Consider the following 15,212-nt stretch of genomic DNA (forward strand, 5'->3'; position numbering starts at 1 on the left):
CCTCAGAAGGCTTTTAGGACCAAATAGTAGGCTCTTGTGTCCAAGAGAAAACGAATATACTTACCAGTAATGTAAATGCTCACCCACAGCTCTTCTGGGAGAAAGGACTGTTTTTAAGCAAGAAATACAATCTACCTCATTGTTCAATGTCGCTGCTTAAGCTCCAGCCGTTATATCTTAGTTTCAAATACACAGAAGGAGGCAGTTGAGTAGATAAAAAGTGGCATACTCACTTGCTTTTTTTTTTTTACTCACTTGCTTCTTAATAAGGAATCTGCTTAGAAGTTATAGCTCACAATTTCTTACATTTCATTAGTTAGAACTGAGTCACATGGAACTTAGCTACTAGGAAAGGCTCAAGTATGCTACTTTTTCCAGATGGTCATGCAGCCCCTTTGAATAATGGAATTTCACTATTAAGGAGGAATGCATAGATATGCAGATAACTGTTTACTGCAGATTAGATAGCATTGAGAGAGTGATGAGTTTCTCTTAAGCCATTCCAGATATGAAAAGAGCTCTCTTAGGTGTACATTTTGGGGATAGGTGTCTAGCTTCAAGCAGCAAACTTTTATACAGATACACTCCTAAATGGGAAGCAAAGGATAAAGCAGTATCTTGTATCAAGACTCCTGTATTAGTATAACTCCTGTATTAGTATAGATAGGTTCTGTTTCTTGAACTGGAATTCCATTGGTTTGAAACAACCAGCGGCTCCAATATAGCCAGTCTCCTCCCATCTTTATAGCTTTAAAACCTGAAAAAAAGTCTCCCTGGGATGGCGTCCACTCAATGACAGTGTTTTTAGGCTGAGGGTAGGGGCAGGGGACAGGTTGACCACCTCACTTTCTCAGCTCTGTTTCAGCTGTGTGCTCTCAATTCTCCCACTACTTATGTGCTTCATAAATCCTTGATAGCTAGTGTGTGTTTCTTCCTTTATTTCTTAACTGAGAGGCTGGCCCAAGTGGGGTAAAGATTCCTTGTGTAACTAGCTTTAGTCTTTGATTGTTGCAGTTCTAAATTGGGTAATGTGGTTAATGCAGTGAGTGGTGGTGATTGCATTTGAAGCTTGGTGCCTGTGGTTGCAAAGTTAGTAGGAAATTACAAGGTAGTCTGCAGAAGGAGAAAAATGAGATTGAGATTCAGTGTGGAAAGAATTAAAAAACTGGAAATAAAGGCACTCTTGAATCTCATTAACCTCTAGTTCTACTGAGGAAGAAGGAGGTCAAAGAAGCATTAAAGGAGATAAAGAGACATATCCAACACTGTAGGAAAAATATCTAGGACAAATGAGACATTCTGAGGGGAAATGATGTGGAGATTTATATTTCAGGAAAGACTTGAGAAGCTTATCAGCCAAGTGTGAATATATAGAGCTTATATTAAAAAATCCCAAAAACACAACCCAACAAAACCCAAAATCATTGCCACTGAGTCAGTTCCAACTCATAGTGACCCTAGAGGATCCTAACAGTTGAGGGAGATGTTTTCACTAACTGAATTATTTGATGATATTAAAGATTATGATGTGATAATGGTATCGTGGTCATAAATATATTCTAAGTCCTCATCTTTTAGAGGGAACTCTGGTGGCCTAGTCCATAGGGAGATGCACTGCTAACCCAAAGGCCATGTCTCTTTGACAGTTCAAATCCACCATCAGCTTCAAGAGAGAAAGATGGATGATCTCTTCTTGTGCAGCCTTGGAAACTTAATGGAGGGTCAGCTGTGAGTTAGTTCTGAAGCAAAGGCAATGAGTTATCTTTTACAGATAATGAAATCCTTAAAGATGAAATGTTAGAATGTCTGGATTTTCTTAGGACTAATTTTTGTTTGGGGGATGGGGCAGAGTATGGATGAAACAATACGACCATGTGTGGATAATTGTTGGAGTACATTTGGAACTCAGCAAAGTTCTCAGCTTCCTTAGTTGTGTTAACACGTGTTAACACCATCATTACTGTCATAATACTGTAAAGTTGGAATGGACTCACTGACCCTCCGGTGGGTTTTTAGAGCCTGTAAATTGCACAGGAGAAGATTGCCCATTTTTCACCCTCACAACAGCCAGTGGATTCAAACCAGGTGCCTTTAACTTGGCAGCACAGTTTCTTACCCACTAGGCTGTGAGAGCTAACATCCATAGACACTAATAATCTGAAAATGGTCCCATAGTGAGATGAGAGATTTGACTCATACCAAGCCCTTTCTGGAATGCTTTTGGTTGCCCTGGAAACTCAGGAATGGAGGTTATGGGCTGGTGTACCTCTCTTAGATTGCATATTAAATCACTGAGGACTTCTTGAAAATAGTAATGCTGAGGCCACATCTAAGACCATGGATGTCAGATCTCAGGGTGGAAGGGAAAACCAGACACCAGCTTCCCCCCTTGCCCTTTTAAATATCCCAGTGATTTCGGTATACAGTCAATAAATCCACATGGGTGGCGGGTGGCCAGTGTGGAAAACACACAGTGGGTGGCACAGGCGTGTAGTTTTGAGTCTTTTTCTGGTAAAACTTAATCGCTAATATTTCTGCCCTCTTTTGGTTTCTGTTTTAGGAAAATTATGAACAGATGAAAGCACTAGTAAATCAGCTCCATGAACGAGCACAGCACATAAGACTAGGTAAACACAGCATTTATTCTGTGGTTTTTAACTTTTAAAAATGGTCTTTTTTTTTTCTTTAATTATTTCTTAATTATAGTTTGTAGAAAAAATGCATAGCATTAAATTTATGGCTCTTCAAGACTATGCACTTGCTGTTAAGTAGGCATTTTACTTCAGTTTTTCTCCCCCTTTACTGTCTATTTGTGTTTCATTGATTATGCAAAGGCGTTTGACTGTGTGGACACAACATACTGTGGCTAACTCTGAGAAGAGGGGGAATCCTAGAACACTTAATTGTGCTACTGTGAAACCTATACTTGGACAAGGAAGCAGGCGTCAGAACAGAGCAAGGAAACACTGCATGGTCCAAAATTGGGAAGGGTGTATGGCAGGGATGTATCCTGTCTCCATACCTTTTCGATCTTTATGCAGAACGGATTATCTGGGAGGCTGGGCTCTATGAGGAGAAATGTGGCATCAGGATTGGAGGAAGATATATCAACAATCTGCCTTATGAAGATGAGGTAACCCTGCTTGCTGAAATTGAGGAGGACCTGAAGTGCTTGCTGTAGAAGGTCAGGGACTGCAGCCTTCAGTATGGATTGAGGCAAAGATTCTCGCCACTGGGCCGATTGGCAACATCATGGTGGATGGTGGAGAGATTGAGATTGTTTACAGCTGTAGTTTGCTTGGCTCCACAATCAACACTCTTGGCACCAGCGACCAGGAAATTAAAAGATGTATTGTGATGGGAAAGTCTGCAGTTAGAGAGCTCTCTAAAGTACTGAAGAAGCAACGATGTCAGTCTGGAGACTAAGGTGTGCCTGATCCAGGTCATGGTCTTTGCAGTCACTTGCTATGCATCAGAGAGCTGGACAGTGACTAGGGATGATAGAACGAGAATTGATGCCTTTGAGCTGTGGTGTTGGAGAAGAGTATTGAGTATACCATGGATTGCTAAGAGAACAAACAGGCTTGTCCTGGAGAGGGTGAAGCCAGGCTGCTCCTTGGAGGAAAGGATTCTGAAGCTTGGTCTGACATACTTTGGACATGTTGTAAGGAGGGACCAGTCCTTAGAGAGGGTGGAGGGACAGTGCAGGAGAGGAAAACCCTTGATGAGATGAATTGATTCAGTCACTGGGGTAATGGGGATAGGTGTGTCAGAGACAAGGATATTGGCACAGGATAGAGCAGGGTTTAGGGCTGTTGTACATAGGGCCACTATGAGTCACAGGCGACTCGACGGCATATAACAGCAACAACAACAACAACAACATTACTGTCTTAGTTTTTCCAGCTTTATAGTCTTGTCGCTGTTTGAAAGGAATTAGAAATTTATCAGAATTTAAATATTTTAACTAAAGTGTTATTTTAACTGTAGCTCATATTTTTCTCCACTTGTCATTGTGTTATGTGCCATTGAGTCACCAGCAACTCGTAGTGGCTTTATGTACAATAGCTCTGAACTCTGCCCTTTCCTGCCATTCTCACTGTCCCTAATACACCACCCCTACTACCCTGGTTACCGTGTCCCTCTACCCTTTCAGGGATGATGTCCTTCTCCAGGCACTGTTCCCTCCTGGAAACATGCCCAAAGTATGTAAGATGGAGCAGCCTGCTTTCACCGTCTCTAGGGTAAATATGTTTATTCTCTTGGCAGTCCATGGTATGTTCAGTACTCTAGCACCACAACTCAAAGGCATCAGTTCTTCTGTCATCTTTGGTCATTGTCCAGTTCTTTGATGCATACCAAGTAACTGCAAAGACTGCGGCCTTGATCAGGTGCACTTTAGACTCCAAACTGATATTGTTCTTCAGCACTTTTAAGAAATCATTGACAGCAACCTTCCCCAGAGCAAATTGTCTTTTAATTTCTTGACTCCTGGTGCCAAGAGTGTTGATTATGGAGCAGAGCACACTGAAATTGTTAACAACCTCAGTCGCTTCTCCATTCTGTCGTGGTGCTGCCAGTTGATCCAGTGGTGAGAATCTTCATCTTTCTTAAAGGAATGAAAATAATTCCTGTTCATAATCCGCATTCATACTATATATACTAAACTTTGTGCAATTATGCATTTTCTACTGTGTTAGATAAGAGACCCTGGTAGTGTAGTGCATTATGTGTTGTGTTACTGAATAAGGACTGGCAATTTGACTCCACAAAGTACTCTAAGAAAAGAAGGATGGGCAGTTGCCTTCCATTTTATATCAGAAACTTGATGGAGGGTAGCTGTCAGTTGGAACTGACTTGATAGCAGTGGCTTTGTTTTTTTATATGTGTTATGTAGCTTGGAAGTAAGTTGTTGTTATGTGCTGTCAAGTTGCCTGCGACTCACAGTGACAATACAATACAATACAATACAATACAATACAATACAATACAATAGCTCTGAACTCTGTCCTGTGCTGAGCCAATCTCACTGTCTTTGACATACCAGGCCCTGTTCCCCTAGTCACTGTGTCAATACATCTCATCCAGAGTCTTTGTCTCCTCCCCTCCACCCTTCATGCATGATGTCCTTTTCCAAGGATTGGTCTCTCTTGAGCACATGCCCAAAGTATGTGAAACAGAGCTTAAAAATTATCGCCTCCAAAGAGCCAAGTTGGTTTTATTCTCTCTAGAGCCAGACCTGTTTTGTTCTCTTGGTAACCCACAGTATGTTTAGCACTCTTTTCCAGCACCACAATTCAAAGGCATCTAATACCATCCTTGTTCATTATCTAGCTCTCTGATGCATACCAAGTCACTGTGAAGATCATAGCCTGGATCAGAAAGCCTTTGTAATGGTTATATAGACCTCACAGAACTATGCTTAAAATGATAGGATTTATTAGGAAAGTTACAATCTAAATTAGGACAGCTTCTGAAGCATGCTTTCAGGTCCTTCAGCCTTCATCTTTGAAGCTCTAGAATAGTATTACAAAGCTTTTAGTCTGGCCAATTATGACATCCTCTCAGGTCCCCCAGCAAGCTTGACTGAAGGCCTCTGACTCTGGCTCTGCGGGGCATCAGTCTCAAGGTCAACTGTGTCTCCTTTTAATCTCAGGTTCTTTGCTGAGAAGGTTTCTTTCCTGTAGATCCTGAGTTGATTGGCACAGGAATCTCTGGCCCCAAGGATTAACACTGTGTTGTCTCCTTCTTTTTGCTTGTTGGGAGTGAGATTCCCAATTCCTGGTGCTGACCCTGTTCAGTTTAAATCTAGTAGAATGGCCAGACTGTCACCCACTTCATAGGTAGACTAACACACACTCTATTTGCATGTCTTCATAATTATTTCCTATGCATCAGAAAGCCGGACAATGACTGGAGCTGTTAGAAGGAGAGTTAATGCCTTTAAGCTGTGGTGATGGAGAAAAGTATTGAATATACCATGGACTGCTTGGAGAACCGGGTTGTCCTAGAGAGGGTATGTATAATCAGGCTGCTTTTAGGAGACAAGGATTCTGAAGCTTCATCTGATATACTTTGTACATGTTGCAAGAAGGGACCAGTCCTTGAAGAGGGACATCATGCTTGGGAGGGTGGAGGGACAGCGCGAGAGAGGAATATCCTGCATGAGATGGACTGACTTAGTGACTGGGGTAGTGGGGATAGGTGTGGCAAGAGATGATGGGGTTGGCTCATGATAGAGCAGGGTTCAGAGCTGTTGTATGTAAGGTTGCTATGAGTTGCAAGCAACCTGATGGCACGTAACAACAACAACCTCATCATGTTTGGGAAACATCTTCTTGGTCTAGATATAGATTTGATTGAAGCTCAATTAGGTGTTCTGGAATTCCCATTTTTCTCAAGGTTAACCATAGTTTGTTATGATCGGCACAATCAAATGTTTTTGCATAATCAATAAAACACAAATAGACATTCTTCTGATATCCCTTGCTTTCAGCTAAGATCTGACATTAGCAGGTATCACACTGATGTCATGCTGGTGCCACAGCCTCTTCTAAACCCAACTTGAACTTCTGGAAGTTCTCTGTCTTTAACAATATTTTGTTTTCATGTAATATTAATGACATTACTTGATAATTTCCACATTGTGTTGGATCACCTTTCTTGGGAACAGAAACAAATATAGATCTCTATACAAATATGGATACAGGTAGATGTATTCCAAATTTCCTGTCACAGACTGCTGAGCATGTCCAGGGCTGCATTTATTTGGAATGTGTCAGTTGGTATCCCATCAGTTCCTGGGGCCTTAATTTTTACCAGTGCCTTCAATGCAGTGTGAACTTCTTCCTTAATCACCACCAATCTTTTATCATATGCTCCTTCCTGAAATATTTCATTGTTGACCAGTACGTTTTTAATCTGGGGTATAGTAACTCTGTATATTCCCTCAATCTTCTTTTAATGCTTCCTGGATCATTTAAGATTTTGCCCACAGTGCATCTCAGTGTTGCAACTTGAGGCTTGAATTTGTTTTACAGTTCTTTTAGTTTGAGAAATGAAGAACGAGTTCTTGTTTGTTCATTCTCCCCCTCCAGGTCTTTGCTTATTCCACTATAATACTTTGTGTTTTCTTGTTGAGCTGCCCTTTGTGTGCTCATTTCTTTTACTTTGGCATCTCTTCCCTTTGTTTTGTCTTCTCAATACCCTAGTGCAATTTTCAAAGTCTCTTCTAACATCCATTTTAGTCCTTCTTTCTCCTCTACCTTCTACTGACATTTTACTCTCTTCATGAATGATATCTTTAGTGCTATCCTACAATTGATCTAGTCTTTGATCCTTAATGTTTAGTACCTCAAAACTTGTTCTTTTTTTTCTATAATTATATTTTATTAATTTTCATAAACATTTACAGAGATTTTGGGTTTCCATTCATTCACCGCTGTACCATTCTCTCTACCCTCCTCCCAGTTTGTTCTTGTCCAAATGCCACAGTGCTTGTCAAAGCCAGTTCTGATTAATCTTCTTTTCAAAACTTGTTCTTGAAGTGATTTTTAAATTTAGGTGTCTATCCCACCAAAGCAAGGTGGAGGGTCCGTGAAAGAGACACAGGCCCTCAGTGAAATGGATTGATACAGTGTCTGCAGGAATGAGGTCAGAATGATAAAGATAGTACAGGATAGGACAGGGTTTCAGATCTATTGTTCATAGGTTTGCTTTGAGTCATATTTGACAACACTTAACAACAACAATGCAGTCCTGTGGGGAAAAGTTAAAAGCAGTGGCTTAGGAAAGCTATTTTGAACAATCAGCCTGCTACACTACAATGTATAGTTTTCAAAATAAGATACTAAAGTATTTTACTTAGAAGGAAGTGTTTTAATTTTGTAGCCTTTTTTTAAAAAAAATATTTTTGTTAATTCGTACATAGAACAGAATATTCTTTTTGTTATATGTAAATCTATACATGTAGGAGTATTGTTACTTCTGGGTAGATTTCTCTTTCATTTAAATAAAAATACTCTTCATAATGATAGCAAGTAATAAATGTTAGAGAGGATGTGTCAAGAAAGGAACTCTTATACATTGTTGGTGGGATTGTAAAATGGCACAACCTCTCTGGAATGCAGATTGAGATTTCTTCAGAAAGCTGAATTCCATATGATCCAGCTATTCTATTGCTTGGAATATACCCTGAGAGAATGAGAACTGAGGCACAAATGAAGACTTGTACACCAATGTTCATCACAACATTATTCACCATTGCAGGAACATGGAAACAACCCAAATGCACAACCACAGTCGAATGGATTGAGAAATTATGGTACATTCACATGATGGAATACTATGTAGCATGCGAGAGCAATGATTTTTAAATCACTAGCAAACTTGAGAAGGACTGGAGAGCATTATGCTAAGTGAACTAATTCAATCCCATAAGGACAAATACTGTATAAAACCGTTATGGTAGAATGTGAATGAGGATCCAAGGGGGTAGGGTGAGAGCAGAGGGGTGAGGATGGGTGGGGGAGGTGGTGGTAGTGGTTAATCTGTTGAACAATTTGCTGGCTGCAGGAAGGAGTGGGAAAAGGAAATGGGAAAGATCTGGTGTGAAAAATAAACCGGTATAACATAAAAGTTTTATTAAAAAACAACAACAAAAAAATACTGTTTATAGTATTTCCCCCTCTTTGATTATGTTAATGATGGATACAAGATAATTGACATAAAACCCAAACCACTTCTGTTTAGTTGATTCCAGCTCAAAGCAACCATCCCTGAAGTTTTCGAGTCTATAAGTGTTTATGGAAGAAGACTGCTTATTTTTTTCCCTTGGAGTGTGGTAGGTAGGATTTGAACCGCTAACCTGTAGGTTAGTAGTGCAACCAACACCTAATGTACTATGCCACCAGAGGTTTGTTGGGTTTTTTTTGCCACCAGAGATTTTTAATTGACTTGTGGTAGGTATACAAAGATACTACCTAAAGTTGGCTGCTGATGTGTATAGGGCCTTAGTGAAGAAAGTAGCTTAGTGTAAAGTGTGGAACCCTTCTACACTAGATGCTTTATCCTTTTGGCCTGTTCCTGAGAGTAAGTCTACACCTGTTTTAGAGGATCACCTGGAGGCCTGATACTACCTCTCCATATATAGTAACTTCTCAGGTTAGGAACTTCAGACTTAGGAACAACTCAGACTTGGCCTTGAATGCTATCTAAAATTTGCTCTCTATCTGAAATGATTGAATGTACCCCTATTCAAGGGAGCTCTGGTGATCTAGTGGTAAGAAACTGAGGTATAATCCCAAAGGCACATGGTTTGAATCCACCAGCTGCTCCATGGGAAAAGGATGAGCAGTCTCCTCCTGTGTGATTTACTGCCTCTGAAAACCCACTGGAGGTTTAGCTATGGTTGATTATGACTTGACGACACACAGCAACAATGACAACAACCCCTGCTGAAATAAATTATGTATCACAGTTCCTTCATGTAGCCTTTAAGTCATTGCTAAAGCTTGGAGCCTTTTCTTGCGCTAAGCCCACCAGTCAGTTCTGACTCATATCAATGCATATCCAACTAGAATTTCTCCTGTAGGGCTTCCAAGGCTGTATATCTTTATGGTGACTGACTGCCATATCTTTCTCCCACAAGTGGGAGTGGATTCAAACTACTAACCTTTTAAATAGCATTTTAACCTCTGTGCCACAAGGGCTCTTGCACAACAGTAAGACTTAATAAGAACCATATTCTGAAGGATCTAGGATTGACAGATTTTTAGAGGTATAAGTCTATTTAGAAATTTGGCAAATTGTAAGTTGAGTGTGTGATCTGGAAAATTCTCAAAGGATGAGCTAGACTTAAAATGTCACCATATTTCGTACTAAACTTTATAGATTTCTCTGCCATTAAATGAAATATGAACTTATGTTATTCACATGTCATTTAATCTACTCATGTTTCATTGTAGGAGGTGGTGAGAAAGCCCGAACCCTTCACATATCAAGAGGAAAGCTGTTACCTAGAGAAAGGATTGACAGACTTATAGACCCGGGGTTGGTAACTAACTGTGTGTTAACAACAGTCTCTCTTTTGTTATATTTGTAAGATGATATTGAATCCCAATCCTTACTGTAATGATGGAACGAAACATTATAAAATTATTATCATATTATTGTTGTTACTGTAGTGATGAAACTAAACATTGTAAAAATACTATCATGTTATGTTGTTGTTGTTATGTGCCATCGAGTCGTTTGCGACTCATAGCGAACCTACGTACAAGAGCTCTAAAGGCTGTTCTATCCTGTGCCAACCTAGCCATCGCAAACACACTTATGCCCACCGCTCCAGTCACAGAATTGATCCATCTCATCAAAGGTCTTCCTCTCCTTCACTGCCCCTCCACTCTGCCAAACATGATGTCCCTCTCCAAGGGCCAGTCCCACCTTGCAACATGACCAAAGTATGTCAGATGAAGCTTCAGAATCCTTGACTCCAAGGAGCATTCCGTCTTCACCTTCTCCAGGACAAACCTGTTTGTTCTCCTAGCAGTCCATGGTATATTCAACATTCTTCTCCAGCACCACAGTTCAAAGGCATCAATTCTCTTTCTATAGGAAAGTAAAATCCCCTGACCTCTCACCAGGCCTATATCCTTCTGTTATTGATTCAACAACAAATATTTATTGAGAGGCTGCTAGGTATCAGACTGAATAAGAGCGAAATGTTTTTGCCTTGATAGAGTTTACTTTATATCAGGGGGAGAGAAAATGAGCAATAATTGTGATATGTAAAGGGCATGGGATGTCCCCAGGTGATAAACACCATGGACGAAAAGAGACAAGGGTGAAAAGGAAGAGTTGGGAGCCAGTTGCAGTTTTTTGTGGGGTAATCAAGCCTCAATTAGATGGTGATATTTGAGCAAAGATTGAGGGAAGCAACAGTGAACCCTGCAGATAATTGGGGAATGAGTGTCCTAGGTACAAAGACCTTGAGGTGAAGATGGGCCAGATATGCTTAAAGGGTAGCCAGAGGGCAAGAGTGGTTGAAATGGAGGGAGCAAACTAAAGTTTGCCATATATAGGATGGTGTGCACAGAGCTGGAGTCATAGAAAAAAGGGAACAACTTGCTCTACATTTCTAAATTCAAGCCTTGAGTTGCAGTTCTTAGAAATACAATGGGCAAAATCTTGAATGATCCAGAAAGCATCAAAAGAAGATAGAGGGAATATACAGGTCACTGTACCAAAAAGAATTGACTGACACTGAAGTATTTCAGGAGCTTTGGTGGCCCAGTGGCAAGAAGCTGCACAGCAGTCAAAAAGGCACCTGGTTCAAGTCCACAGCCTGCTCCATGGGAGAAAGATGGACAGTCTCTTCCAGTGTGATTAATTGCCTCTGATAACCCACTGGAGGGTCAACTGTGAGTTGTTTCCAACTCAATGGCACACAACAACAATAACAATCATATGATCAAGAGCTAATTGTAATGGAGGAAGAAGTTCAAGCTTCACTTGAAGACACTGGCAAAAGTAAAGCCCTATGGGTTGATGCAATACAAATTGACATGTTTTAAATGACAGATGAAGCCCTGGACATGTTTATCAGCCTGTGCCAAGAAATTTGGAAGACAGCTACCTGGACAACTGACTGGAAGAGATTGCATTCCCATGAAAGGTGATCCAACAGAATGTGGAAGAACTGATTCTGCCCTGACTGTGCTTACCAAGTTGTGCCAAGAAATGTGGAGGACAACCACCTGGCCAACTGATTGGAAGTGATCCATATTCCCATTCCAAAGAAAAGGTGACCCAACAGAGTGTGGAAATATCATTAATATCACATGCAAGCAAGATTTTGCTGAAGATTATCCAAAAAATGACTGGAACAGCACACCAACAGAGAACTACCAGAAGTGCAGGCTGGATTTAGAAGAGGTTGTAGCACTAGGGATATTATAGCTAATGTTAGCTGGATCTTGGCTGGAAGCAGAGAGTACCAGAGGAATGTGTGTGCTTCATTGACTATGCAAAAGTATTTGACTATGTGGATCACAATAAATTATGGCTAACTCTAAGAAGAATGGGAATCCCAGAACAATTTGTTGTGTTTCTATGAAACCTATAGCATAACAATTGATTTATTTCAACAAACAGACACTGCCCTGGATGTGCTCACTAAGTTGTGCCAAGAAATCTGGTGGATAGCCAGCTGGCCAACTGACTGGAAAAGATTCATACTTGTTCCCATTCCAAAGAAAAGGTGACCCAAAAGAGTGTGGAAATTATCAAACAATATCATTAATATCACATGCAAGCAAGATTCTGCTGAAAATTATCCAAAAACATTTGGAAAAATATGTCAACAGAGAACTGCCAGACGTGCAGGCTGGATTTAGAAGAGGTCGTGGTAATAGAGATATTATAGGAATGTTTGATGGATCTTGGCAGAAAGCAGAGAATACCAGAAGAATGTCTTTCTGTGCTTCATTGACTATCCAAAGGCCTTTGACTGTATGAATCACAAAAAGCTATGGCTGATTCTCAGAAGAATGGGAATCCCAGAACATTTGATTGTGCTAATGCGAAACCTATACTTGGACTAAGAGACAGTCGTCAGAATAGAGCAAGGAGATACTACATGGTTCAAAATCAAGAAGGGGGCCCGTCAGGGATATATTTTGTCTCCATACCTTTTCAATCTCTATGCAGAACAGATCATCCAAGACGCTGGGCTATAGGAGGAGGAATGTGGCATCAGGATTGGTGGAAGAGTTATCAACAATCTGCATTACGCAGATGACTCAACCCTGCTTCCTGAAACTGAGGAGGACCTGAAGTGCTTACTGCAGAAGGTCAAGGACTGCAGCCTTCAATATGGATTGAAGCTCAACATCAAGAAACAAAGATTCTCACCACTGAGCCAATTGGCAGCATCAGTATGGATGGTGAAGAGATTGAGATAGTTAACAGTTTTAGTTTACTTGGTTCCGCAGTCAACACTCTTCATAACAGTAGCCAGGAAATGAGGAGATGAATTGCATTGGGAAAGTCAGCTGTGAGAGACCTCTCAAAAGTACTGAAGAGCAATGACGTCAGGCTGGAGACTAAGGTGCGCCCGATCCAGGCTATTGTCTTTGCAATTACATGCTATGCATTAGAGAGTTGGACAGTGACTAGGGTTGATAGAAAGAGAATTGATGCCTTTGAGCTGTGGTGCTGGAGAAGAATGTTGAATATACCATGGACTGCTAGGAGAACAAACAGGTTTGTCCTGGAGAAGGTGAAGCCGGAATGCTCCTTGGAGTCAAGGATTCCAAAGCTTCATCTGACATACTTTGGGCATGTTGCAAGAAAGGACTGGTCCTTAGAGAGCGACATCATGTTTGGGAGAGTGGAGGGGCGATGCACGAGAGGAAGACCCTCGATGAGATGGATTAATTCTGTGATTGGAGTGGTGGGAATGAATGTGTTTGAGACGGCGAGGTTGGCAGAAGATAGAATGGTGTTTAGGGCTCTCATATAGGGTCGCCATGAGTCACAAGGGACTTGATGGCACATAACAGCAACAATAACAACATACTTGGATCAGGAGACCATTGTCAGAACAGAGCAATGAAACATTGCATGGTAAAATCGGTAAGAGTGTATGGCAGGGGTATGTCCTGTCTCCATACCTTTTTGATCTATATGTGGAACAAGTCATCTGGGAGGCTGGGCTCTATAAGGAGGAATGTGGATCAAGATTGGAGGAGGACTCATCTCCAACCTGTGTTATGCAGATAATACTGTTTGCTTGTTGAAACTGAGGAGGACCTGAAGCACTTGCTGCAGAAGGTCAAAGATTGCAGTCTTCAATATGGTGTGAAGCTCAACATGAAAACTTCAAAGATTCTCACCATAAGTCTGATTGACAGCATCACGATAGACAGTGAAGAGATTGAGATTGTTAACAGCTTTCGTTTGCTTGACCCCACAATCAACACTCTTGCTGCCAGCAACCAGGAAATCAAGACTAATTGCATTGGGAAAATCTGCTGTCAGGGACATCTCTAGAGTACTGAAGAACAGCGATGACAGTCTGAAGGCTAAGGTGCACCTGATCCTAGCCATGGTCTTTGCAGTTACATGCTATGCATCAGAAAGCTGGACAAAAACTAGGGATGATAGAAGGCGAATTGATGTCTTTGAGCTGTGGGGCTGGAGAAGAGTATTGAATATACAATGGACTGCTAAGTGAACAAACAAGGTTGTCCTGGAGAGGATGAAATCAGATTGCTCCTTGCAGGCAAGGATTCTGAAGCTCCTTCTGATATACTCTGGGCATATTACAAAGAGGGACCAGTCCTTATAGAAGGACGTTATGCTTGGGAGGGTGGAGGAACAGCACAAGAGAGGGGGACTTTTGATGAGATGGATTGACTCAGTTACTGAGATAGTGGGGGTACGTGTGTCAGAGACAATAAGGTTGGCTCAAGATAGAGCAAGGTTCAGAAAGGTTATGCATATAGGATCACTGTGAGTTGCAGGCGACTTGAGGATACAAAACAACAATCATGAATACTCCATGTAAGCAAAATATTGTTGAAAATCTGTTAAAAACAGCTAGCACAGTACATTGACAGAAGTATAGACAGGATTTAGAAGTGACTGTGGCACTAGGGATATCATTGCTGATGTCAAATGGATCCTGATTAAAAGCAGAGAATACCAAAAGAATGTCCTATTTTGGCTTTGATGACAAATACAGAGGCATTTGACTGAATCATAACAATTTTTGGCTCACATTGAAAAGGATGGAAATCCCAGAACACTTAATTGTGCTCATGCAAAACTTTTATCTCAACCAAGAGGTTATATGAACAGAGCAAGGGAATAATGCATGGTTTAAAATTAAGAAAAGTGTGCATCAGGCTTGTATCCTCTCTCCATAACTATTCAATTTTTATGCTGAGCAAGTCATTTGAGAAGCAGGACTCTGAAAAAGAATGTTGCAGGAGGGTTGGAGTAAGACTCATTAACAATTTGCATTATGCAGATTACACAGCCTTGCTGAAAGTGAGGAAGACTTGAAGCACTTCTTGCAGAAGATCAAAGACTACAGCCTTCAAAATGGATTACATCTCAGTATCAAGAAGACAAAAATCCTCACCACTAGATTGTTAGGCAGCATCATGATGGATGGAGAAAAGACTAAAACTGTTAACAAAGTCATC

At 40.9% G+C, this 15,212-nt stretch overlaps 1 protein-coding gene across 1 annotated transcript in view; it reads left to right on the forward strand.

Annotated features, from left to right (window-relative positions):
* Nucleotides 1-15,212, forward strand: part of MCCC2 (methylcrotonoyl-CoA carboxylase 2 (beta)) — a 108,731-nt gene that overhangs the window by 4,693 nt on the left and 88,826 nt on the right. Inside the window, exons 2-3 of the mRNA XM_006900036.1 lie at nucleotides 2,561-2,627; nucleotides 9,966-10,050. Of these exons, the coding sequence (XP_006900098.1) occupies nucleotides 2,561-2,627; nucleotides 9,966-10,050 (152 nt within the window). The remainder of the gene's footprint in view (nucleotides 1-2,560; nucleotides 2,628-9,965; nucleotides 10,051-15,212) is intronic.

This window comes from Elephantulus edwardii, unplaced genomic scaffold (genome assembly GCF_000299155.1).
Source record: "Elephantulus edwardii isolate Elephantulus edwardi_28Jun2011 unplaced genomic scaffold, EleEdw1.0 scaffold00271, whole genome shotgun sequence".
In the NCBI taxonomy this organism is placed as follows: Eukaryota; Metazoa; Chordata; class Mammalia; order Macroscelidea; family Macroscelididae; genus Elephantulus; species Elephantulus edwardii.